This window comes from Ornithorhynchus anatinus, chromosome 3 (assembly GCF_004115215.2).
Source record: "Ornithorhynchus anatinus isolate Pmale09 chromosome 3, mOrnAna1.pri.v4, whole genome shotgun sequence".
In the NCBI taxonomy this organism is placed as follows: Eukaryota; Metazoa; Chordata; class Mammalia; order Monotremata; family Ornithorhynchidae; genus Ornithorhynchus; species Ornithorhynchus anatinus.
In genome coordinates, this window is record NC_041730.1 from 60,323,686 (window position 1) to 60,351,034 (window position 27,349).

General features: G+C 45.6%; 1 protein-coding gene across 1 annotated transcript in view; it reads left to right on the plus strand.

Moving 5' to 3' along the window:
* CELF4 (CUGBP Elav-like family member 4) overlaps window positions 1–27,349 on the plus strand; it is a 601,922-nt gene that overhangs the window by 102,382 nt on the left and 472,191 nt on the right. Inside the window, exon 2 of the mRNA XM_029061173.2 lies at window positions 26,622–26,704. Within this exon, the coding sequence (XP_028917006.1) occupies window positions 26,622–26,704 (83 nt within the window). The remainder of the gene's footprint in view (window positions 1–26,621; window positions 26,705–27,349) is intronic.

Below are 27,349 nucleotides of genomic sequence, written 5' to 3' on the forward strand. Positions count from 1 at the left end.
TTTAGCCTGGGATTAAACTCGTTGTGGACAGAGGATATGTCTGTTTATTGTTATACTCTCCCAAGTACTTAATTCAGTGCTCTGCACACAGTAAGTGCTCAATGAATACGATTGAATATGTTTCCTGAGGGAATGGTTTCTACTGGCTCACCAGCCAAAAAGAATTCATTTTCTATCACTTGTTTGAGTGGACCTGGTCCAGGAGTCTCTCAATCATAGCACATAAACTGAGGTCCCCAGATTCACTCTCTTGTCATTGCCTTCACATGGAATGGAAGGGAGTGAGCGAGGATTGGAAAGTAGCCGGAAAGGAAAGAACTGGGTAGTGGCTGTTGCCCTGTCATCCTTTCCCCCTCTTACCTAGGACCTAAGCTGTGGGCCCAAGCCCTGCTCAGGGGCCCAAACCCTCTTCTCAGTTCTTTGCCAACCTGCTGGGAAATTGTGATGCCCTTTGCTGCTCCACATCCTGCCTCTGGTCGGGAATGACTTCCCTCATCATATTCAACAGACAATCATGTTCCCCACCTTCAAAGCCTTATTGAAGGCACATCTCCTCCAAGAGGCCTCCCTGACTTAGCCTTCATTTCCTCTTCTCCCACTCCCTTCTGTGCCACCCTTGCACTTGGATTTGCACCCTTTATTCATCCCTCCCTCAGCTCCACAGCACTTACATACATATCCATAATTTATTCATATTATTGTCTGTCTCCCCCTCTGGAGCATAAGCACTTTGGGTAGGGAATGTGTCTACCAGCTCTTGTTATATTTTACTCTCTGAAGTGCTTACTTAGTGCAGTACTCTGCGCACAGTAAGCACTAAAATACAATTGATGGATTGACTGGGAGTCAGAGGACTCAGTGCAGGTTCCCTCATTTGCAAAATGGGCATTCAATATCTCTTCTCCCTCTTAACCTATGGGTTCTATGTGGGACCTCATGTCATATCTACTCCAGTGCTCAGTACAGTGTTTGGCACAGAGTAAGTGCTTAACAAATGTGACAATTTTTATCCCACCCAGGCTTTCTGCAGTGCTAAATTCCCCAAAGCACTTCCCAACCATTCCCATTCAGTGCAGGAAGGATCCAGGAGGAGTCAAGAGAATTCTCTCTATTCTGCAGTTGGGGACTCATCAGTAAGCTTGTCGTGGATAGGGAATGCGTCTGCTAATTCTGTTTATATTGTGCAGTCCCAAGCACGTAATACAGTGCTCTGCACGTAGAAAGTGCTCAATAAATATGCCTGATCAGCAGCAGTAGCAGTGGTATTTGAGTGCTTACTGTGTGCAGAATTTGGCATAGTACAGTTCTAGAGTTGAAACGTAGCCTAGTGGAGAGAACACAGTCCTGGGAGTCAGAAGGACCTAGTTTTTATTCCCAGCTCCACCACTTGTCTGCTGTGTGACCTTGGGCAAGTCACTAAACTTCACTATGTCTGTTACCTCATCTGCAAAATGGGGATTTAAGCCTGTGAGCCCTGTGTGGAACAGGGGCTGTACCCAACCCGATTTGCTTGGATCCACTCCAGTGCTTAGAACAGTACCTGGCACATAGTAAACACTTAACAAATGCCACAATTATTACTGTTGTTACAAAAGTTGGTAGGCACTTTCCCTGCCTTTCTTAAATTATAAACAAATAATTTATAGTATGTAGTTTATCAAAAGCCCAGAGAAGTCAAGGGGCTGGTCCCAGGGCACCCAGAAGGTCGGGGGCAGAACCAAGACTCTCAAACCTTAATGTATCAGCCCTTACAGCAACGAGCTTCCTTGCCCACTGTAAACAATATTTCCTCGTCACCTATCAATAATAGTACCTACTCTTGCCAGCAGTCTCAGAATAGCCCCAGTGAGGTCTTTAAGCAAAAAGCAATTATTGAGAATAATGTCTGATGTCCAGGTTCATTACTTGTCTCATGTTGACTGACGTTAGATTAAAATGAGTGCCCTTATTCCTCCCTGCTGTCATTAATCGGCCAGAGGAAAGCAGCCCTAAGCACAGGAGTCCATTAAGCTAATGCATAAGTTACTACCTACTCCTGTAGTGGGTGGTGGGTATTGATTTCTCTAGTCTGATCACACCCCAGCTTGTTGCCTGCGATGCCATGAGACCACCTACAACTCCCATTTTCCAGGGCAGCTCAAGGGAAGAGGCCCTGCCTGGTTTTTCACTGCTCAGTTATTCCTGCATAATAGAACATGCATCCTCACTGCAAGCCACTCACACCGCAAATGAATGGTAGGCCCAGGAAACCTTGCTAGATATATTGGAATTGGTTTACTTGAATTTAAACTCAAGCCCGGGCCTGTGGACCCCATTTCTCTTGCCTGTGGACCCCTATTGCCCTAGAAGCAGCATGGCCTAGTGGATAGAACATGGGCCTGGGAGTCAGAAGGACTTGGGTTCTAATCCCAGTTCTGCCACTTGACTGCTCTGTGACCCTGGGCAAGTCACTTTACTTCTCTGTGCCTCAGTTACCTCATTCTGTAAAATGGGGATTGAAACTGTGAGCCCCAGGTAGGACGGGGACTGTGTCCAACCTGATTTACTTGTTTCTACCCCAGCACTTATTACAGTGCCTGGCAAATAGTAACTACTTTATAAATACCAAAATAATAATTATTATTATTATTAATTTCTTTGCCTCAGGTACCTCATTTGTAAACTATGGATTAAGACTGTGAGCCCAGTGGGGGAAAGACACTGTGTCCTATCCAATTAGCTTGTATTTACTCAAACGCTTAATACAGTGCCTGACACATAACAAATACCACTGAAAAAAAATCTAAAAAATTTCATCATCTCTGTTTCTTATGGCACCCAGAAAAAAATAAGTTTTGACTCCCCACATATGTGCTAGCAGGCTTTGTCTACAGTTATTAATGGAAGGTTGGTGGGGCTGTGTAAAGATCTTTATTCCCTGGCTCTGGGGTACACAGACATTTTAGGGTGTCTACTAGGTGTGGTCTTCACTCTCAGAAAACTCACCATTTAGTGGGGAAGATGGAGTAGACACAGAGATAAGTAAATACAGGTAGAAACACACTGTGGACCAGAGAAAGTGGAGGGAGGGAGAGAGGATCTTAATAATCTTGGGCTGTAGCATGGGACAGAGGACGGATTCTGCAAAGCTTTCTAGAGGCACAAGCAGAGAGAGGAGGGAAATGGCTGCAGCTCTCTCTAGCCCCATCAGGTAGACACTCCCCCCACCCATAAATGCACCCTTCCCCAGCACTCCAAGGGAGAGTGTCAGCCAACTTTTTGCTTTGTAGCAAGGAAGAGGGAAACCTCTCTATCATGAAACTGGCCCGATTGATGAGAGGTAGAGCTATATTACATGGGAATCTTCCTCCTGAGATCTTTTGTAGGAGGATTAAATTACACAGAGGAGTGTCAGGACTGATGAAAATAATTGTCTATGTGGACGTCTGGGTCAGGGAGGATTTCTTCAGTTCGTTTTTCTATCACGGACAATTCCTGGATTATTAATGCCTGTGCTACAATCTGAGTGAAGACCCAGGAGGCTGGGAGAAAGGTCAAATGGTGTGGATTCCTTAGTCAGTCTGGTCCCAGAGATGGGAACTGAAGGATGAGAAAGATGGATTTTAAAGCCCTCCTCCTTCCACTGATTTCTCCCTAGCCTATGGCTGGGCTCTCCTGCTGGGACTATTGACTTTTCCTAACTCCTATAGGGTGTTAACTCCCTCCCTTACTGTTGCAGCACACTCCTTCCTCGGATGTTCCCTTCAGAGAAAATGGGTTCATTCTTAAGAGGACTTTCTGAAGTTCAGAATTGTCTTTCCCATTTTCCTGACTGAGAGATTGGGCTGTATAATGGGAATTATGGCATTCTCCTACCCCTTTCCTGCTGAGATAGCATGGTTGAGTCAATCAGCATTGTTTACTGGATAAAACCCAGGCCTGGGAGAAAGAGGACCTGGCTTCTAATCCCAGTTTCAACACTTGCCTGCTGTGTGACCTTGAGCAACTCACCTAATTTATCTGGGCCTGTTTCCTCAACTGCAGAGTGGGGATTCCATAACTGTTCTTCCTCCTACTTAGACCGTGAGCCCCTCATGGGACAGAGACTGCATCTGACCTAATCAACTTGTAACTACCCCAGCACTTAGAAGAGTGCTTTACATAGTAAGCATTTAAGAAATACCATTTTAAAAAAAAACAAACCCAAAACAGAAGTGAGGTCTCTGACCCCATCTCCTTTATTCAACCTACGTAGTTTCTTAATAATGATTCTCATCTCACCTGCCACGGACTCTCTGCCTGGAATCTGCCCCTTCAAATCTGTCAGATTACAGTTCACTGCATAATAATGATAATGATGGTATTTAAGTACTTGCTGTGTACCAGGCACTGTACTAAGTGCTGGGTTGGATATGAGCACATCGGATAAGACACAGTCCCTGTCCCATTTGGAGGTCACAGACTCAATCCCCATTTTGCAGATGAGATAACTGAGGCACAGAGAAGTTAAGTGACTAGCCCAAGGTCACACAGCAGACAGGTGGCGGAGCCAGGATTAGAACCCATGACCTAACTCCCAGACCCATGCCCTATCCACTACATCATGTTTCTTTGAAGTCCTTCTGAAATTGCATTATTTCACTGAGGCCTTCCCCAATTTATATTTTCCAACTGCCTCTTTGACACTTCCCTGCCAAGTACCCTTATACCCAAAATTCCCTGTAGCACTTATAAGCATATCTTTATAATCCAATTGCTTTCTCCCCTAGATTGTAAGCTCATGGTGGGCTGGGAACATATTTTACCAACTCTATTATATTGTACTCTCCCAAGTGCTTAGCACAGTGCTCTATAAACAGTAAGTGTTCAATAAAGACTATTGATAGATTGATTCTCCTAGTGTCAGTGTTGGTTTTCACAAATAGGTACTAAGATCCCTGAGGGCAGGAATCACATCAACTCTGAGCTCCTCAAAGGCAGGAATTGTGCTTGTTGGATTTAAGGCTCTCATCCAGCTCTATTGGTCCTGCCCATTCTCACTTCTTTCCCACTATAACCCCGTCTTTCCTACTATAGCACTTCACTCTAACACCAGCCTACTTACCTTACCTCAATCTTATCTTTCTCACGATCATCCCCTTCCTCACAACCTCCCTCCAGTCTGGAACTCCTTCTCCCTTCAAATTCGCTAGGCCTCCAACCTCCCCATCTAAAATTGCATCACCTCCAGGAAGTTTTCCCTGACTAATCTCTCACCACTCCCACCACTCCACTCTGCATCACCTCCGCACTTGCGTCCATAACTCCTAGGATTTTCACCCTACCCTCACACCCGCTGCACTTTTGAACATATCCTTATATTCTGTTGCTATTCCTATCTGTAATTTATTTTGATGTCGGTCTCCCCTACCTGACTGCAAGCTCCTTGAAGACAGGGGTCATTTCTACTAAGTCTGTTATGTTGTACTGGTCCAAGGAATTAGTACAGAGGATGTACTCATCACATACCACTGATTGACTGCAGGACACTCTATTGAGAGACAGGAAACTCCTGGACTCCTGGGAGAAATGATAACACTAATAATAATTACAATAATGGTATTTAAGTGCTTACTCTGTGCCAAGCACTGGAGTAGATACAAGATAATGAAGTCCCATGTGTTGCTCATAGTTAAGTAGGAGGAAGAACAGTTATTGAATCCCCATTTGTTGTTGAGGGAACTGAGGCACAGAGGGCTGAAGAACTGATTTCCCCAAGGTCACACAGCAGACAAGTGGTGGAGGTGGGATTAGACCCAGGTCTTCTGACTTCCAGGCCCATGCTCTTTCCGCTAGACCACACTGCCTCCAAAGAAAGAAAGAGAATGAAGAACTAACAGCCCAAAGCAGAAGTTGACACTGACACAGCCTGCTCAGATTGTACCACACAAGGTGAAGGCAGAGGAGGAAACTTGTTCAGGAATCACTCATTCATTTGTGCCCAAAGCACCACCAAGATCAATGAGGCCTTGGGCAACGCTAAGAAGCAGTGTTGTCTAATGGATAGAGACCAGGCCTGTGAGTCAGAAGGACCTAGCTTCTAATCCCAGCTGGGCCATATTTCTGCTGTGTGACCTCAGGCAAGTCACTTAGCTTCTCTGTGCAAATGGGGATTGAGACTGTGAGCCCCATGTGGGACAGAGAGTGTGTCCAACCTGATTAGCTTGTATCTACCCCAGCTATTAATATAGTGCTTTACACATAATTTTTTTAAAAACAAATACCCTAAAAAAATGCTGAGCAGGGCTGCAGTCGGCAAAGACTCTTGGCGTTTCTCTTTACTGTTGAGTTCCAAAAGAAATTATCTCCAACTGCCGCTTACATGATTAAGGTTAGACACAGGAAGGAATTTCCCAGTAGCAAGAATAGTGGAGTACTAGAGGGAAGGGGACTAAAAGAAAGATCTATCTCCATGGAGTGGACTCAAAGTGTCGAAGAGACATTTCCTCTTTTGAAGAGAGTTTTGATGTGCTCCTGCCCAAATGGCAGGAGGATGGCTAAAATGACTTAGGGCGCCTTCATATTATTGCCTGTTTCTCTTCTCCACCCACTGTATGTACCTGGGGTCCTTGGGAGAGTTTGTGCCTCAGTTTTCTCATCTGCAAAATTTGAATAAAATACCAGCTATCCCTCCCTTTTCCACTGCAAGCTCCAGTGCAAAAGTGACTGAGTCTGGTCTGATTATCTTGCATCTACCCCAGTACTTGGCAGATAGTTAAGTGCTTAAATAATACTGTTGCTATTGTTGGGTGCATGTTTTCAGATCAATGGCTAATTCTTTCTCTATCCATTTATGCTGGAAACCCAGTGTCCGCTTTCTTACATTCTGCTTGGATGATTCTACAGAGGGTCCAATTCCTGAGACTGACCGACTCTTTCCTCCTTGAATTCTCCAAATGGACAGAAAGAACCTCAAGCTTTCCAGCCAGTCCCCCAAGTAGTTGGGTGCCCAAAGTGGAGGGAGGGTCTCAGGACTGTTCCCGAAGGCCAAGCCATCTTTATTCAGTCATACTTTTTGAGTGCTTACTGTGTTACTAGGCACTTGGGAGAGTACAATACAACAATAAACACACATATTCCCTGCCCACAATGAAATTACATTCTACAATCTAGAGCTTACAGTCTTGAGAGCTGCCAGAACCCACATAAATCAATCAAGAAGCCCTCAACAGAACCTAATCTTAAAAAAAATAAAAATACCCTGGCTGCATGACTTCAGACTTTCCTACCCCAAGATGCCAAACTAAAAATAAGAATAATGGTACTTGTTAAGCACTTTTATGACCAGCACTGTTCTTTGTTCTGGGGTAGATACAAGTTAATCAGGTTGTACACAGACTCTGTCCCACATGGGGCTCCCAGTCTAAGTAGGAGGGAGTAGGAGTTAATCCACATTTTACAGATGAGGTAACTGGGGCACAGAGAAGTTAAATGTCTTGCCCAAGGTTACACAACAGACTAGTGGTAGAACCGGGTTTAGGATCCAGCTTCCTCTGACTCCCAGGCCTGAGATCTTTTCACTAAGCCACGCTGCTCCTCATACCCCATCGCACTAAGTACTCGGGTAGATTCAAGATGGGTGGTGTTTAGAGGGGGCAAGACAGGCACACAAACTGCGAGAAGAAAGCAGGGAGACCGAATCCCCACTCAATCAATCATATTTATTGAGCACTTACTGTGTGCAGAGCACTGTACTAAACACTTGAACTTCAATGAATCAGCACCCCTCAGCACTGTTGAGACAGGAAAAATGAAGTGCTATTTGGTGGGACAATGGCATTTTGACACATTTGCTTTGATGTATCTTTGATGTTTCCCTGTTCTTGGATTGATTAGTTCTTTCCTCCTTGAACCTCCCAAACTGTCCCTGCCATTCCCTTGAAATGTCAGACTGCCATTTGGAATAGGAAACTCGGTGAGATATTCAAGTGAAGAACGACTGAGAGTTTTCCTCATAGTCTAGTCTTAGGCTACTTCTGCTGGTTGTGACCTCCAGAGGTCATCGTTTCTATGTCCCTACCTCCAGGCGGGCCACAGGCAACACTCCTCAACCCCACCTCCCTCAGGCAGTTATTCTGCGGCTTGATCACCTCCAGAGGAGGTATGTCCTTTCTTCCACCCACGGAAATCCCTCCCACTAGCATTGCAGCCCATCTCTGCCCCATAGGAGACAGAGAGAGACTGAAGCAGTTGGGTATTAGCTAGATTTCCCCTTCCTTCCCAGTGTTGATGTTTATTCTTCAGTACCTCTCTGTGCCTTTTCTCCTCTGCCCTCCTGAACCCTGCCCCCCTCCGCCCCACATTCTGCCTGGGTCAGGCTTTTCAGTCTGGATTATATCTCCCCCAGTTCGATTTCATAAGGCATGATGGGTCCAAACCTTTATTAAAGTCCAGATATTGCATCTGCTGCATTCCCTCTGTTAATTCTATAATTCAATTAAGGAAGAAAAAGTGATCCAGATCTTTCCTTCCAATGGTGATTACACCATACACTTTAATTCCTGCTCTGTCTTCATCAGGAAATTGTACTTCCTTGATTTCAAGCTGACAAAAGCCTTTTAGACCCAAGACACAAAAGCTTTGTATATGGTAAAGATTTCCTCACAAATACTTCTCCTGTCTTGGTTTCCAGTTGAGCAGAAGTTTGCATCCACATTTCCTTCCAGAGTTCAGTGGCATGTCCCCTTTCCATGGAAGCTCTGTGCTTCTTGAGTCAACGATCAATCAACAATATCGAGTGCTTATTATGTGCAGAGCACAGAACCAAGCACTTGGGACAGTACAGTGCAACAGAGTTGGTAGAACCTTTCCCTGCCTGCAGTGAGCTTATGGTCTAATAAGCTCTCTGGTCTCACAGGGTAACCATGGTCCTGCTTGTCCCTCTTCCCACATTCATCCCTTTTACTTTTTTTATGGTATTTGTTAAGCGCTTACTAGGAGCCATGCACTGTAATAAGTGCTAGGTTAGATACAGGCTAATTAAGTTGGACACAGTCCATGTCCCACATAGGGTTCACAGTTTTAATCCCCATTTTACAGATAAGGGAACTGAGGCACAGAGAAGCTAAGTGACTTAGCGAAGGTCACACAGCATACAACTGGCAGAGCTGGGATAGGAACCCAGGTCCTTCTGATTCCCAGGTCCATGTTCTTTCCACTAGGCCTTACTGTTTCTCACAGGCCACGCTGCTTCTCTTCCTGCCCCAAACCTGCATTCTTTCCTGATTCTTTCCCTTCCCCCTCTCCCTCTCTTCCTATTCAGGGATGAGTTTTCCCCCCTTTCAATCAATCAATGCTATTTATTGAATGCTTACTGTGTGCAGAGCACTGTTCTAAGTGCTTAGGAGAGTACCATATAACAATGTTGGTAGGCACATCCCCATGCCCAACTGGAGCTTACAGTTTAGAGGATAGGGGCTTCAGGATGGAGGGAGCCAGAACGAGGGGTTGGGAGTTTGCCCAAAGCAGTACTCTCCATCTGGAGTAGAGCAGGGTGGTGTCCAGTCCTAGGGGAAGTTGGGGCGCCAAGCCAGATGTCCCAGATGGAGCCCAGACCAGAGGAGTCTGCAGGGGTGGGGCCACATCAAGCCCAGTAGTCTGTTCTCTTACAGGATGGAGAAGGTGCTAGGCACTGCCATCTTCTCTATTGTTATAGGGTCCAAGAGGCCTTCCCTGACTAGATCCTCATCTCCTCTTTTCCCACTCCCTTCTGTGTCACCTTTGCACTTGAGTTTGCTCCCTTTATTCACCCCTCCCTTAAGCCCCACAGCACTTATGTAGATAGCAACAATTTACTTATATATATTAATGTCTGTCTCCCTTTCTAGACTTTAAGCTTGTTTTGGGCAGGGAACATGTCTACCAACTCTGTTTTATTGTACTCTCCCAAGCACTTAGTCTTATGTTCTGCACAAAATAAGTGCTCAATAAATACCATTGATTGATAGGGTCCCTATTTCAGATAGGATAGGGTCCCTTTTTATATATTTTATAGATTGTTCATAATTCATAGAGTCTGAAGCCCTCTAGGGATGGGTCATGTGTAATTCCTACTAGTATACTGTTTCCCAGTGCTCTGCCCATATTAAGCATTAATCAATGCTATTATTACTACTATATTTATTGATCAGGGTACTGTGAAACAGGATGGCTTGGTGGAAAGAGCATGGCTTGTGAGTCAAAGGATGTGGGTTCTAATCCCGGCCCTGCCACTTGTCTGCTGTGTGACCTTGGGCAAGTCACTTAGCTTCTCTGTGCCTCAGTTACCTCATCTGTAAAATGGGGATTAAGACTGTGAGCCCCACATGGGACAACCTGATTACCTTGTACCTACCCCAGTGCTTAGAACAGTGCTTGGCACATAGTAAGTGTTTAAGAAATACCATAATTATTCATTATTATTACAGTAGAGTTAGGGGACATAATTCCTGCACTCAAGGAGCTAACAATGGAGTTCAGCATCCTGCCCTCCCCCACCCCCAACACACACACTTCAACCATCCCTGACTCCTTGTCCCCTCTCTCTGTCCCTCCCCGCCTTCCCTCTCCACATCCCTGTTTTGTTCCTTCTTCTGTTCCATAGTCCATTTTTCCAATGCTCTTCTCCAACCTTTCTCTCGCTTCTCTTCCTGTCTGGGAAAGCTGGTGTCTCCCTACCGTGCCCAGGTCTAACCTCCAGGTAGTAACGTGGGATGCAAGGTGCAGGGCCTTGGCCATATTGGAAGAAATTTGGTTCACAAAAGTGTTCCATGATTGAAAAATGAAGCTCCGCGCTGCCACTTTCCATCCATCAGGATGTGTTTAGCTGTGAACCGCCCATCGTGACATGTCAAAGGCCCCTGTCCTGGTAGAGGGAGAAGTTTACGGCAAGTTTGAATTAAAAGCTCGCCTGTGTTTGTGGGCTTGGAGGGGCAAGAAAAGCCATTTTGTTCTGAAAAGGTCGTCTCTGCTGATGAGCTAGCTGTCACCCTCCTGGCAGCCAGTGATATCCTAGGTTTATAAAAATCTTCTGTCTCAGGAGAGGTCAGAGCACTGTACTGGCCCTGTCTAAATCAGCCTCTCATTCTTCAGGGAGCTCCAGTACTGACAGAGGGATATTCTATCTCCATCTTCCAGATAGGGGTTGCTGAGGCAAAGAGAGAGATGTCCGTCTCCCAACACACAGAAACAAACAGACACATATTCCAGTCTCACTCCCTCTTGGATTGGATGGACTTCCACTCCTTTCCCATTGCTGGATTCGTCTAAGGACAGGAAAGGAGTGGAACTCTCATTTGCCCAATCCAACAGTGCAGAGAAAGCTGGAGAGGGGAAGGGCTAGGAGCAGATATGGGAGTGGAATATGTGTCCTTGTGTGTCTCTATGTAGGGAGGTGGTTGTGTGTTTGTATGTGTAGGTGCATGAGCGTATGTAACGGGATGTGAGGTGTAGATGGGTGGGGATGAGAGCATCTGTGTGTGTGTGTGTGTGTGTGTGTGCGTTGGGCTGCAGTCCTTGCTTTGAGAAGCCACAACAGCCTTGAGTGCCTGGGATAGGAGGGAGGTAATTATTGCTTCAAATTTTATTAAAATACAGTGCTAATTTCATTTTTAAAGAACCATCTGTGGTTTTCCTCTTCGGGGAGCTTAGGAAAGTGTTTTTTCTTTTCACCCTCCCTCTTCATGTAACCTTAAAGAGTGCCAGTTCTCCTTGATAAGACCCTTTCTCTTCTAAGCATCTGATGGAATATCCAAGAATCCTAGAACTGGGAGGGAACCCCTAGAGGTCAACTGGTCATTGCCCCTGATCCAGTCAGACAGTAACTAACTCTTGCAGTACATCCTGTGCAAGGACGACACACAAATTCATGAAGCATTCCATATTTTTCCCTCCTCAAATCACCAATCACACTTCCTCCCTTCAAAGCCCTACTGAAGGCTCACCTCCTCCAAGAGGCCTTCCCAGACTAAGACCCCCTTTTCCTCCACTCCCCCTCTGCTCCTTATCACCCCACCACTCTCCCTATGCTTTACCCCCTCTCCCCGCCCCACAGCAATTGTGTATATATATATTACACATATCTATAATTCTATTTATATTAATACCCAATTTACTTGTTTTGATGTGGATATATCTATAATTTTATTTACTTATATTGATGCTATTGTTGCCTGTTTACTTGTTTTGATGTCTCTGTCTCACCCCTTCTAAACTGTAAGCCCGTTGTGGGACAGGATTGTCCCTCTTTATTGCTGAATTACACTTTCCAAGCTCTTAGTACAGTGCTCTGCACACAGTAAGCGCTCAATAAATATGAATGACAGATGTATTTCAATTCCTGAAAGGTCTCCTGGGATGGAGAAAATGTCTGTGGACCTCATTCTCTAAGTGCCTGACTAATGCAGATGGTATCAAACTGTATCTAGATTGTAAGTTTGATGTGGGCAGGGAATGTGTCTGTTATACTGTTGTATTCTCTCAAGTGCTTAGTATAGTGTTAAATTTTGTCTCCCAAGTGCTTAGTACAGTGCTTTGCACACAGTATGTACTCATTAAATACTGTTGAATGAATGAACAGTAAGTGCTCAGTCAGTGCAAAGGATTGATTATCAGGCTTTTACCCCTTCCCTTTCATGACATCTCTCTGCCATTACATCCCAGTGCCATATTGATTTTAGAATAGGGCACCATTGCTCTCTCATACTCAGCTTGTGGTCCACTCTGGCCCTCAGGTGTTTTCCTTTTTTTTCTGTACTGCTTACATTTAGTCAGTTTTCCCCCATCCTGGATTTATGCTCCTTATTTTTCTTACCTTTTTACTTACTTTGTACTTCGCTAATGAATTTCATCCTGTTTGTGAGGGATAATTTTTCCATTTTGCTTAAGCCTCCTTTTCAAAGTTATCACATAAGGTTGATTCCAGCAGTTCCTCTTCCTACTCTAATCTCTCTGGTGAAGTTAGATTTTTGACTTGGCGAATACCCTGTAGTTGCTCTGGGAGTCGTAATATATCTTCTGTGGGGGAATTCACATGATCTCACCCAATGCTGAAGCAGGCCCTTAAAACATAATGGGGAGTAGGCAATTCCTTAAGAACTGGGGATCAAGGTGTGTTGGGAATGTTTTATCTGGCAGGACTAGTCTCTCCTAAGAAGGGAAACTGAGGCAAAGTGTCACTTGGCTGACTCTCAGCATGTTGACGATTTAATTGTTGGTGACTAGAATGTGAAAAATTTAAACCATTATGTACATGAAGATTCTTTTTTTAGCTAGGGCATCACTCTAATGGGGTTTTTTTTGAGATATTTTCTAAGTACATACTAAGTGCCAGGACTCTGTTAAGCACAGAGATAGATATACACTAATCAGGTTGGACACAATCCATGTCCCATTGGGGTTCACAATCTTAATCCCTATTTTAAAGATGAAACAACTGAGGCACAGAGAAATGAAGTGATTTACCTAAGATCACACAGTAGACTAGTGGTAGAACTGGGATTAGAACCCAGGCCCTTCTGATTCCCAGCCCCGTGCTCTTTCCATTAGGCCAGATTTATGGGCCTTCTGCCTAAACATGAGAGAGGGCATAGGACACACCATATTAGGTCAGGCTAGTAGTCCAGCCAGTCTAGTGTTGTGCATCCTGTTCAAGCAACAAGACCCTTGAAGGCACACATGGTTAGATATAGGCCATTCAATATCCCTAACTTGTCTCTACATCTTCAATATGTACCTAACATCCAGGAATTTATCCCAACTCGTCTTTAACCTGATGATATCCCTAAACTTTCCCTCTAAATATTCATCAAAGAACTGTCATCCCTGACCATAGCTAAAGGATTTGGGAAATTTTTAATCCATAAACCAGTTTTCACATTTATTTTCATCATCTTCACCATCATCATCATTATCATAACCGTCATCATCAACGGCAGAATATGCTGCAATCTACTTTTGGCTGACTACCACATAAAGGACTTGAAGAATAGATAGTTATATCAGTTTTGAAAAGTGGCAGCACTCACATGTTTTGTTGATTCAGACCTGAGTACTTTTGAAAAAAAGCTATAACTGTTTAAGGCTCCCTGAAGCAATCAGCTGAAAAGGGAAATAACCCTTTTTCACAGGCTACCATTTAACAGCGGGCTATATGTAGGTCTCTAAGCTTCATTGGGTCACCTCTCTGTATGTGAAACTTTTCTAGATCCTGAAAAGTCACCCACATGGTCATAGTCCTTCAGGAAAGTAGACTCTAATGCAGGCACCATGGAGGAGTACAGACTTATGAAGGACATTGAGTCTGGACAAACCTTGACCAGCAGATAAATTACATGAATGGCAAAGGAACATTGCATATTCAGTCAGAAAAGTGCCACTGGTGGATGAAGCAGCAATTTTGAGAGCATGTTTCTTGTGTTTGGTATTTTTTGCTATTTGTTAAGCGCTTACTATGTGCCAGGCCCTGCACTAAATACAGGGGTAGATAGAGATCACAATCATTTTACAGATGAGGTAACTGAAGTGAAGAGAAGTTAAGGAAGTTAAGTGACTTGTCTGAGATCACATGTTGGACTACTGGGGGAGCTGGGATTTAGAACCCAGGACTTTCTGACTTCCAGAAGGCATGCAAGAAGAGTCAGTGGAATTTTGGATACATCTATCTCCCCATTAGCCCAGGAAGGCTTCTTGGTGGAGAGTGAGATTTCAGGAATGTAAATAGCTCAAGGGAGATCAGGGTCAAGCTAATTTCTAACAGTTCACTTCACCATAGGAATAATGATAATGATATTTATTAAGGGCTTACTTCATGGGGTAGACATAACATAAACAGATTGTACTCGGTCTAGTCCACATGAGGCTCACAGGGAGGGAGAACTACTATTTTATACCCATTTTACAGATGAGGAAGCTGAGGTCCTGTGCATTTAAATAATTTGCCCAAGGTCATCAAGTAGCCAACTGATGGAGCTGGGGTTAGAACACAGGTCAGGAGACTCTCAGGTCCATGCTCTTTCCACTAGGACACACTGCCTCAGTCTCCTGGTTCATTAATTCTTTCAAATCCAAAGGTAGTCTCAGATCTCCCCATTTTCAACTTAGCCAGATCAGATGATGAGGACAAGGAAAATTGAAGACCCCAGTGATCCACCTTCTGTAGAGACAGAACACTCAAGTGTTTATTCCCAGTGATACTAAAAGAAAGAAATGATGATGTTTCAGATGTTAATCAACACTGTGAGAAATCTGGTAGGAAACTGGATGCTGTCAGAGATTTGTATTCCTCCATTTCCTCCAAATTCTGAGCCCATCTTCTCTGGAGTCACACCGCAACAAGTTTAGGTAAGAAGAGGATTAAGAGGAGAGAAGGAAAACCAAACAAATATTTTATTTTCTTTCTCTAACTGCCTTGACCTGGCCTACCCTCTCTTTCTGCTTTCTTCTTTTTCCTTCTCTCCCTTTCCTTTACAACTTCTCCTCTCCCTATCCCTCTCATCTTTCCCTCCTCTCTTCGTCACCCAAACTCTATCTCCCACCGTGTTCTCACTCTCTTCCCATCCCTCCCTAGGTTCCTCTCTGTCTCTCCCACTCTGTCTCTGCCTCTCCCTCTCTTTCTATCCCCTCACTGTCTCTCTCTGTATTTTCCACTCTGTGTCTCCCACTCCCTCCCTCCCTTCAGAGATTGTAAACAAATGAAAACATTGAATTCCCTTGAGTTCTAACTTGATCGCACAAGAAATGCCAGGTTAAGAAATCGAAGAAAGCTTTTCTGGACTGAAGAGTATATATCAACACCCCACTGATTTTAGCTGGATCATCCATTGCAGTTGGAAACGGCAATTAGGCAGTTTGATGTCCATGGTGACATAGGCCCCCCCCAGCCAATCCTTCTCCTCTCCTCCCCTCTCTTCCCCCTGACACTGTCCTCCCCCTATTTTTTTATGGTATTTGTTAAAATGCTTGTGTGTCAGGCACTATTCTAAGCTCTGGGGTAGATACAAAGTAATCAGGTTGGATACAGTCCATGTCCCCATTGGGGTTCACAGTCCTAATACCCATTTGGGGGGAAGCAGAGGAGATGAGTGGGACAGGTTAGACGGGGGTGCGAGCTTAGGATAGACTCAACATCCCTCCTGCTGAATGTCCCAGCCTGTAGCTGTCTTTAGCTTTCCAATGCTCCACGATCCTCTTTTCATGCTAAGTAGCACTTGTCACAGCACTGATGCACCCAAGGGATAGATAGGCACTGTATGTAATTACTTCTCATAGGTCCTGTCAAGTCCAGATTTTTAGAGGCCAATTATCCGAGTTGTGGGTTAACTGGCCTCTGATTTCTTTTTCCCACCCTGCCTCACTCCTGCTCTCCATCTTTTGGGTACCCTAGTGTCTGTGAAAGAGGAACGGGGAAAGGAGAAGAAAATGAATTCCAAAATCAATAAACCATCACAACTCTTGGTTTGGAGCTTTTAGGTAATTGGTGGTTCTGCCCTGCCTTGTCTCTCCCCTGTAAATGCAGATATTCCCACAATGGAGGTACTCAATTATTTGCCTGCACATGCTCAGTGAGACCCATCTAAGTGCAGGAACTCTTGGATTGATTGGTTGGTTGGTTGGTCTAATCTATTTCCCAGAAGATTAAGGGAAAGGGCCTGCCCCCTGGCCTCTATATCTTGAAACTCAGAATCTTATCAATCCTGAAACAGTCCAGGACTCCATGAAGATGCTCTTGGCCTAAACCTCAGACAGTAGACAACATCATTTATTGTGTCCACTAGGCCCAAAGGTAATAATAATAATAGTGATATTTCTTAAGCACTTACTATGTGCCAAGCACTGTTCTAAGCTCTGGGAAGATACAAAGTAATCAGGTTGTCCCACATGGGGTTCACAGTCTTAATCCCTGTTTTACAGATGAGGTAACTGAGGCACAGAGAAGTTAAGTGACTTGCCCAAAGTCACACAGCTGATACTTAAGTGTATGCTAGGGGAGATACCAAGCAAGGGCAAGACTCGGCCTTGTCATCACGGATCCAAGGATCTCATGCTCTTCCCTGATTAAGCCCCCATTTCTATGACTTCCTCTCTCTTCTATGTGGTCTATGCTCTTGGATCTGTACCCTCTGGGCACTTGATATTCATCCCTACTCAACCTTCAGCAATTATGTACATATCTATTTTTTTATGGTATTTCTTAAAGCACTACTATGTGCCAGGCTCTGTACTAAGCTCTGACAAAGATACAAGTTAAAACAGTCGGGTTGGACACAGTTTCTGTCCAATGTAGGGCTCACAGTCTTAATCTCCATTTTATAGATGAAATAACTGAGGTACAGAGAAGTTCAGTGACTTACTCAAAGTCACACAGCAGACAAGTAGCAGAATGAGATTACATTCCAGGTCCTCTGACTTCCAGGCTGGTACTTTTTCCACTAGGATATGCTGCTTCTTTATTCATATAACTGTCTCGCCTTCCAAGTTGTAAGCTCTTTGTGGACAGTTCACTGTAGGCAGGGAATGTGTCTGTTTATTGTTATATTGTACTCTCCCAAGCGCTGCTTATAGTGCTTTGCACACAGTAAGTGTTGGATAAATACAACTGAATGAATGAATGAATGATTGAGTCTACCAATTATTTTGTGTTATACTCTCTCAAGTACTTAGTACAGTGCTTGACATAAATTAGCACACAATAAATACCTCTTACTGATTGATTTATTGACCTGATGGAGGAGTGTCTGCCATCTCTTTTGTATTGTACTGTGTTCTGCACCCAGTGAGTGCTCAATAAATAGCATTGACTAACTGATTCAGAGAGAGAAAGGTCATGTGGAGGAGAAGCATAAAATATAAGAAACATGAAAATAAAACAAATGAGATGGTGTGAACAGAGAGCTTCATGAAGGCTAGGGATTCTGGAGTATGTGAAAGGTTAATCTGGGAAAGATTCCTGGAGGAGTTGTAATAATAATAATATTGGGATTTGGTAAAGCACTTACTGTGTGCCAGTCACTGTTCTAAGAACTGGGGTGGATACAGCAAATCAGGTTGTACACAGTCCTTGTCCACATGGGGCTCACAGTTTCAATCCCCATTTTACAGATGAGGTGACTGAGGCACAGATAAGTGAAGGGACTCACCCAAGGGCACACAGCAGACAGGTGGCAAAGTCAAGATTAGAATCCATGACTTGCTGACTCCCAGGTCCGTGCTCTATCCAAGCAGTGTGGCCTAGTGATAAGAGCAAAGGCCTGGGACTCGGAGGACCTGGGTTCTAATCTCAGCACTGTCACTTATCTGCTCTGTGACTGTGGTCAAGTCACTTAATTTCTCTGTGCCTCAGTTACCTCACCTGTAAAATGGGGATTAAAGCTGTGAGCTCCATGTGGGAGATGAATTGGTTCCAGCATGATTATCTTCTATCTACCCCAACATTTAGCACAGTGCCTGGCACATAATAAGCACTTTACAAGTACCCTTAAAAGAAAAAAAAAACCGAGAAAGTAGTGTGACTTGTGGAGGAAAAGCAGGGAGGCACTCCAGTTACAGGCATTGGATGCGTAAAACTGCAATGTCCGCTTACAGACCTGCCTGGTTCCGACCACCATGGCCTAGGCACATGCCATCCAAGAAAGCAGTCATGACACCAGCAGGCCAGAAATGATCCACACCAGAAATGTCATAAAACCATTTTCAGGGGTGTGTATGAGAGGCTGCCCCATGAGTGCCTGCAACTTCAAGCTGGCAGGGTTTGCCAAAGGGCCAACCTGCTCTACCTCTGGGCCCTATAATTTCTGCAGCTCTTCCCAAGCCCACCCAATGATCGGAGACCCCCTCCTCCCACCATTCTTTAACACCACGGTGATTACCATCTAGTGAGAGAGTCAGACTATCGCCCTACCCCCACAAGCAATGAGTACCAGAATGTGCAGACAGATCCAGTGATGGAAGAGAAGAGAGGTGATTTGCGTTGGCAAGTCAGAGCAAGGAGGGATGGCTTGGGAGGGGGATAATTGGTCCAATTTATTTGCAACTTCCTGATCCCCGATCCAGCTAATTGGAGGAGCCCAGGAAGACAGGTGGTCTTCTCCTCCCCGCTGACATAAGCCAATCAGGGGCCACATCCGTGGGCTGGGAAAGTGATTCTCGATGCAATTAGTGTTTCCGTTGACATGCGTAACGTGATGTCCTTCCCCTGAGAGTCAAACTAAAATAGAGCACGGCTTGTTTTCCTCCCCCTCCCCACTTTTCTTTCACTCACAGACATCTGCTTTTGTCTCTTCTCTCTTGGAAGCCTCCTCCACTGGGGACCCCATTAGAGGTCCCCAACTTTCCAACAGAGTGAGGGTGGGCTGGCTGAGAATTTCCAGGTGTTGTCTAAGCCTCCATTTCCTCTCTCCCACTCCCTTCTGCATCGCCCTTGCACTTGGATTTACTCCCTTTATCCACCACTCCCTCAAGCCCCACAGCAGTTGTGTACAAAACTGTAATTTATTTAGTTATGTTAATATCTCCATCCCCCTCTACACTGTAAGCTCACTGTGAGCAGGAAAAGTGACTACCAACTCTGTTATACTCTACTCTTCCAAGCTCTTAGTGCAGTGCTCTTCACATAGTAAGCATTCAAGAAATATGATTGATTGGAAGCAGGTGCTTCCAAGACCAAAGGAGAACCATCTGGAAGATACCCCCAGTTAAAAGGTGGTAGTCCTCTTGGAGATAGAATATTGGAAAATCCAAATGAGCCACATTAATCAATAATAATAATATTAATAATTTTATGTTTTTAAAGCACATACTATGTGCCAAGTAGTGTCCTAAGCCCTGGAGAAGATATGGTATAATTCGGTTCATATGGGGCTCAGAGTCTAAGTAGGAGAACAGGTATTGAATCCCCATTTTGCAGATGAGGGAATTGAGGCCCAGAGAAGTCAAGTGACTTGCCCAAGGTCACACAGCAGGAAAGTGACAAAGAGCCCTGGCGTGTCCTCTTTCCACTAGACCATGCTGCTTCTCTAATGGATCTCAATCAATGATATTTATAAACCATTTACTGTATGCAGAGCACTGTACTAACTACTTGAGGGAGTACAATACAACAGAGTTCATAGGCATGTTTCCTGATCACAGTGAGCTTACAATTTACAGTGGGGAGACAGACATTAATATAAAGAAGTAATTATCATATATGCTCATGATTTATGTATATCAAGATCCATCCTTGAATGGTGGAAAGAATAAATTTCTTCTAGACAAACGGTTCACAGGTGGCCAACAGTGTGGTGAAGAGAGGTCATGGAGCTCTTGAGAGGTCAGCTCAACCATCCCCTGCCTCCATATAGGTTTCGGCTTAAGCCAGATCAGAAAGAGAGAGGTTTTTCATACTCCTCTTCGGGATTTCCAAGGAAAGCCTCCATTGGAAACGCCAACTAGGGTCTCACAGCTCTTATCACCAGGATAGGTGTCCTCAAGTCCACCGCCTCTTAACCTGTCTGCAGTGAAAATGGCAAAGGCTGCCCCGACCCTCCACTCCTGTTCCAGCAGGAGTCAAAGTTATTAAAAGAGTGTCATTATTTAAGTTAGAGCTCTGGGAAGTTCAGGAGAGGGCACCGAGTTCAGAGCAGAATATTTGGGGGAAATCATCAGTGAGTCACCGACACGTTTTGATTGTCACTGATTCGTGACTGAGCTGGGTTTTCACTCCCTGAATCTTCCCCCTTCACCCTCCCCCTGGGATGCAACTCAGACCTCCCTTCCTTGACAGGGGCCTCTTTCTCCATGATGTAGGAAGAACTGCTGGGGAGGAAGCAGAAAGCATTCTTCACCCGATGGGGAGGGAGAGGGCACCCTCCCCTTCCCCAACCCTCAAAAATAACTGGATTTTCCTAAATCAAGCTTCCAGTGAGGTATCCCTGCCATGAGAATTCTGGGAAAATAGCCCACGGACCACTCCAAATCTATCCCTCTCCCCAGTGAGAGTATCTCTGTGGAGTTTAAAACCCTGGCATTCTGTAGGGTTCAGAGTATGTGTACAATAGGAAACTGACAAGGAGACTTTGGGTGGCTGCCTCAATCTCTTCCCATCTCTCTCTCTCTATCTCTTTCTATCTCCCTCTCTGACTCTCTGGCACTTTCTCATTCCATCTGTGTTCTGTCTTTGCTGTCTCTGTTCTTTTTTCACTCTTTCTTTTTCTCCTTCCCTTTATTGATCTTTCTCTTATCAGTTTTGTGCCATTTTATCCACTTGTCTTTACCCATTTCTCTCTGTCTCTACCGCCTTTGTCTCTCTCTGTCTCTAGGTCTCTGTCTCCCTCCCCCCCCTTTTCTCCCTTTCTCGCTCTTTTTTTTTTTCTTTTGGTCCTCTTCTGACTCTCTCCATCCTCCATCCCACTGCTCTATTTCTCTCTGTCTCTATCTCTTTGTATCTCTTCCTCCCTCTTTATCTTATCTTTCTCTCTCTCTCTCTCTCTCTCTCTGTGTCTCTCCCCTCCCCTGAGCCTCTCTATCCTTCAGCCCCTTTTACCTATTTCTCTCTCTGCCTCTCTCTCTCTTCCTTTCTCTCTCTCTCTCTGCCTTTCTGTTGCTCTCCCTCCCTCTCCTGCTCTTTCTCTCTCTCTCTTTCTTTTGGTCCTCCCCTGAGCCTCTCCATCCCCGGCCCCTTTCACTACACCCAGTAGGAATGTAGGAATGTGCAGCTTGTTCATTTTTGATTAAATTTCCCTTTTTTTTTTTTGTTCCTTTCGAAATGTTTGGGCCCGTGTGTCTTGTTTTGAAAGCAGTGCTGTTCTGAGGGGTTCTTTACCCCAGGAGGCCTTTATATGATATTTAGGAAAGAGGAATAAGAATCCCACATCCATGGAAAAGCCAGGCTGCTGGCTCCCAATCCCCACTCTGGCCCGTGACAGCTCTCGGAAGGAGAGTTGCCGCTGTCAGAACAGAAGGAGGGCGTTGCCGCTGACGGAACCCAAATTGCAGGCACTGTGAGGCCCGGCACCTCATCTGGCCATCACCGCAAGAGGAAACACAAGGTTCCCATTCTGGGAGACTTCCCTCGGCTAGTCTCTCCCCTTAACAATGCACGATGATGGGCCTAATTAGACGCTATCATCTCATCCAGCTCCGCTACTGAAGGGAGATTTCCCTGATGCTGCTGCAGTTTTAGGTCAAAACCAGGGCTCTCAGGTCCTGATTTAGCACAGGAATTCAACTTGAGCTTGGCCTTGCTTTGAACTTCTAGGCTGTTGGGGAAGCCAGGGGTTAGGCAAAAAAGCCTCCTGCCCATCTTGCTCCTGCTGTTGTCTTTGGCTGGAGTCAGAGGGAAAGTCTGTCACAGGGTGGGAGGAAAATCCTCTTGGGTGGTTTTGTTGGGGCACTCACCACCGGTTACTCTGGTCCAAACAAAAATCCCTTCAGGGCTCTTGGTCAGCTGCACGCTACTTAACCACCTGGTGTCTTCTGCTGCTGTACATCGGATCTTGCTCTTCACCCCACTCAAGTTAAAATCCTTATAGAACCCTAATATACTGCTTCTGTGGATCACACTTGGATTTCCTCCCTTATTCACCCCTCCCTCAGCCCCACAGCAATTATGCACTTATTCCTAATGCATTTATTTCTATTAATATCTGTTGTTGTGGACACGAAATGTGCCTACCAACTCTCTTATCTTTTAGTCTCTGAAGTGCTTAATACAGTGCTCTGCACACAGTAAGTGCTCGATAAATACCATTAATTGCTTGATTGATTCTGTCTTTCTGCCTGCCTGGAACTCCTTCCTCCATTAGCTTTGCCAAAACGGGTCCCTCCCCTGCTTCAAGCCCTGATCAAATATCAGCTCTTCCAGGAGGCCTTCCCTGATTGATTCTCCCACTTTATGGGTGATGTCATGACAAGCAGCACAGCCTGGTGGAAAAAGTACAATACTGGGAGTCAGGAGACCTGAGTTGTACTCCTGGATCCACCAACTGCTGGCTGGGTGACCTGAGCAAGTGACAACTTCTCTGTGCCTCAGTTTCTTCATCTATAACATGGGGATAAAATTTCTCTGCCATCCCCTTCCCCTGACTTTGAACTGTGGCCCCATGTGAGACAGGAACTTTGCCCATTCTGATTGCAATATATCTACCTCAGGACTCAGAATAGTGCTTGGCACATAAGTGCCTAACAAATACCACAATTATTGTCTTTATGCCATTCCATCAACCACCTCAGTCTATTTTCATGCTCTTGGAACTGAGGTAGATTTGCAGATTACATCATCTCCTTAAGGGCAGGAATTGTTTTTTCCTCCTCCTAGATGTTCCCTGACCACCTAGAACACTTGATCAAACAATCCATCTGTTCCCTATCAGGGGGTGGGGAAACACAATAGTGAGCACGAGGGGTGTGGCCTCTGTAATAGGCTGGGAACTTCAGGGTAGGTCTGGCTCCAAAGAAGAGTCTCCAGAGCTCCCCAGGCTCCAAGCAAATGGAGGGAAAGCGAGAAGAAGAAAATGAATCTGCCTGCAATTCCCAGCTTGCCTAGAGTTTCCCAGCTCCTAACTCCACTCAGTTGGGAATAGCTGCCCTTGGCAGGGTAAGGAAGAAGTGAAGAAGGATGATCCTTGGCTAGAGGGATGTACAAGGGGGCTTTTATTATTGTGACCAGGGAGAAAGAGGAACCTAGAAGCAGCATGGCTTAGTGGCAAAAGCATGAGCTTGGGACTCAGAGGACATGGGTTCTAATCCTGCTTCGGCCACTTGTCTGCTGTATGACCCTGGGCAAGTCACTTAACTTCTCTGTGACTCCGTTACCTCATCTGGAAAAGGGGGATTGACCGTGAGCCCACGTGGGACAACCTGATTACCTTGCGTCTACCTCAGCGCTAAGAATAGTGCTTGGCACATAGTAAGCGCTTAACAAATACCATTATTATTATTATTAAATACAAGCAGCAGAGCCTGGATCCAACAACCCTCCAGGCAGCACAGGAAGAAGGACCGTATGACCAGACTTCTAAATCTGATTCAACATGGGCCTCCCCTTGTCCTCTTAGGGCTTGTGATATTGGGAAAAAGTTGTGAGGATATGAGATTCAAGTTGCCCTTCTATCTGGAGCTGCCACACTATAAGCCCCATGATTACCACAGACCCCCTTCTGGGTCATGCTGGGCACACTGCAAGTCAGGCAGGAAACTATAAGCAGGTAAAGTGAGCGGGATCAGTTGGGCCAGTCCAACTTCGGGAATACTCATCTCAATCCTTTCAAGATCCCGGAACCAGCTATAACAGCGTCAGATTTTTCTCAGCTGCACCAGGGCATAAGATCAGGCTGCTTCCTCCAATTGACCTACAGACTTCCAGGTGGAGGGAGACACCTTCCGGGGTGTTGAGGTGTGTCCCCTCCACTTTCCCAGGGTCTTCTTGTCCTTTCTATTTTCTCTCCTTTCAATCAATCAATCAATGGTATTTATTGAGTACTTACTATGTACAGAGACCCGTACTAGGTACTTGGGAGTATACAATACAGTAGCATTAGCAGACTTGTTCCCTGCCAATAGTGAGCTTACAGTCCCCATACAGTTGCTCTCTGAGTAGTGAAGAAGAGGCCAGGGAGGGGCCAGGGAAGAAATTATTGACGTCACAATCCACACAAAGCAGCAAACATCTCCCAAGAGGCAATTCCAAATCTTCCCACCCCCGCTCTGACTCCCCAAAGTAAATCAATTTCTAGTTGAAAAGGAGAAATGAATTCTTTCAATTAGAAGGGGGAAAAGAAGAAATCCTCCTGGCTCTAAGCCGGTCTGCTTATTTCTTCCCCTTGAGGTTGGTTTGCTTCTGAGATGCATGATGAATCGGGATGATTTAAATGTCCCATCCTCACCCTGCTCCTGGACAGAAGGGATAAGATGACTCAGAAGGACTTTAGGAGCTCATTTTTCTGGAACTCAGGAGCAGCTGAGGCTTTGGGCCATGGGGTGGCCCCGGGAGAGATCTTTATAGGGATGTTTGGGGAAAGGCAGCCTGTTTTAATCCGTCTTGGGCTTTTCTCCTTTCCTTTGGGATGGGTGTTGGGGCAGCGATGCCCCACGGAGAGAAAAGGAACCTGGTGCCACTCTAAAAGAGGTCACTCACAGATGGATGGATAATACCAGTGGGAGTGAGGCCACGGACAGTCACAGTAGCCAAGGATCGAGACTGAGGACTGCGAGGGGATCTTGTAGTAAAGCCCCCATTGACACACACACACACACACACACACACACAAAATTTCATCAGTCCTGATCCTCTGGTGAGCCAGATTTGGGTTGGTGAGGCAGGTTATTTTTAGGGTACTTTCTCTAGCCCTTCCCAGTTCAGGGTGAGTAGTGCATCCCTAAATAGGTTCTGCTGCCTCATCAATGATCAAACTACTGATAGGCTGAACTACACACAAACACACATATATACATACAAACACACACACACACGCACACAGTCCCAGCCTCCCCTCAATTCTCAGGGTGCATCTAGCTGTTTTAAAGGCCCCCTCAACTGTGGATCTACTTAACCCTTCTCAAATCTTCTGGCATTCTTAACTCTTCTCTCTAGTAATCCATTATGTGAGCTTCTCCTCCTGCCCTCTGGGAAATTGTACATGCTTTTAAAAGACCACTTAGTGAAGAACTTCTCCCCAAATTGGTCCCTTCGGTGTCGTTCATAAAGAACTAGTCCAGTCAAGGGGGCTTTGCTTGACCCTGTGAGGGACTATGGGAGGTCTGTGAAAGCCAGCCAAAGCCTCGTTTGTCTAGGATGGTTTAGATGTACAGGACGATGAATACGATCATTCAGTGGTATTTATTGAGCTCTTAACTGTGCTCAGGCACTGTTCTTGATGTTTGGGAGAGTGCAGTAGATCAGAGAGACACAATCCAGTCTGGAGTCTAAAACCCCATTACTGCCTTCATTTTGTACTTGAGCATTGATCCCATTGGGGACCACTTCTTTCTTGGGCTTGGGAGAAAACAGGGCCTCTCAGGAAGCACATCCAGGCACAGGCCTAGGAGTCAGGAGATCTAAATTCTAATGCCATCTCCAAGACTTGCCTGCTGTGTGACCTTGGACAAGTAACTTAACCTCTCTGATCCTCAGCTACCTTCATCTGTACAATGGGGATTCAATGCCCATTCTCTCTCCTACTTGGTCTGGGAGCCTAATGGGGGATAAGGGCTGTGTCTGATCTAATCCTTGAAAATCCTGCACTTATTATTATCATCATCTTGATTATTATTAACCGGGTGGCCCTTGCAGCCCCTTCTACAGTGGTTATGCCTCGGCAGCCCCTTTGTGGCCGGGAATGAGAATTGCATCTCCCACAACCATCTCTGGATGGATATTCTATGGTAGAGGGCTAGCAGAAACACAGCTGTTCTGCATCGGTCGGTCTTCAGTGGGGCGCATAGGCCCTCGGGTGTGTGTGTGTGGTGGGGGTTGGGGACGGGGGTTTGTGTATGTGTGAGTGAAAGAGAAAGGGAGATCTCCAGGAAAGTGTGTTGGATAAAGGCGGAGAGAAAACCAAAGAGATGGCACAGCCATCCAAGAGAGATGAATGGGAGGAGGCGGGCATGACTCCGGATCTGACTTCTAACGTGCTGCCACCCTTCCTTTCCAGGCTGCGCTTTCCTAACGTACTGCGAGCGAGAGTCCGCCCTCAAGGCCCAGAGCGCACTGCATGAACAGAAGACACTGCCGGGGGTGAGTCCGTGATATTTCCCCCCACCCCACTTACAACCTGGAAGGGCATTGATCATGTGGGCCAAGGGGTGGAGGCTGGGGGCTGGTCAGAAGGGATGCACCTCTCTCTGGTCCCCAGATGATCCTTTGTTGTTTGAAACTGGAAATTCCTGGTGTTGAGAAACATGTACAGAGAGGGGAGACAGGTACAGAGTGGGGTCAACGACTGGGAGGGACTGGGCTGATGAAGATATGGGCTATTGAGCCCACATCTGTACATGCATTTGTGTACTTGCTGGGAGGAGCGGGGTGGACAGACAGACGTATAGGCATGTGGGCCCGTGGCGGTACAAGCTTTTGTTATACTGGGGAGTGAGAGTTCACAGCACCAATCTCCGTGGGGTCAGGAGTGCCAACCACGGACTCCCCTTCTATTCTCCTCTCCACCCCACTGTCCCCTACTGACTCTTACAAGTGTAGGGTCTAAGCTGTTCGAACTAGCCAGGAGGTCAGTGAGGAGAGAAAAGGGCAAAGGGCAGAAGGGGTCAGAGTGCGGGGCAGGGAAACGGAAATAGGGGAAAGGAAACGGAGGTTATGAGTGAAGGATGAGAAAAGCAAGAGAGGTACACAAGGAGAAACTTCCTTATTTAGAAAGACTCTGTGTCG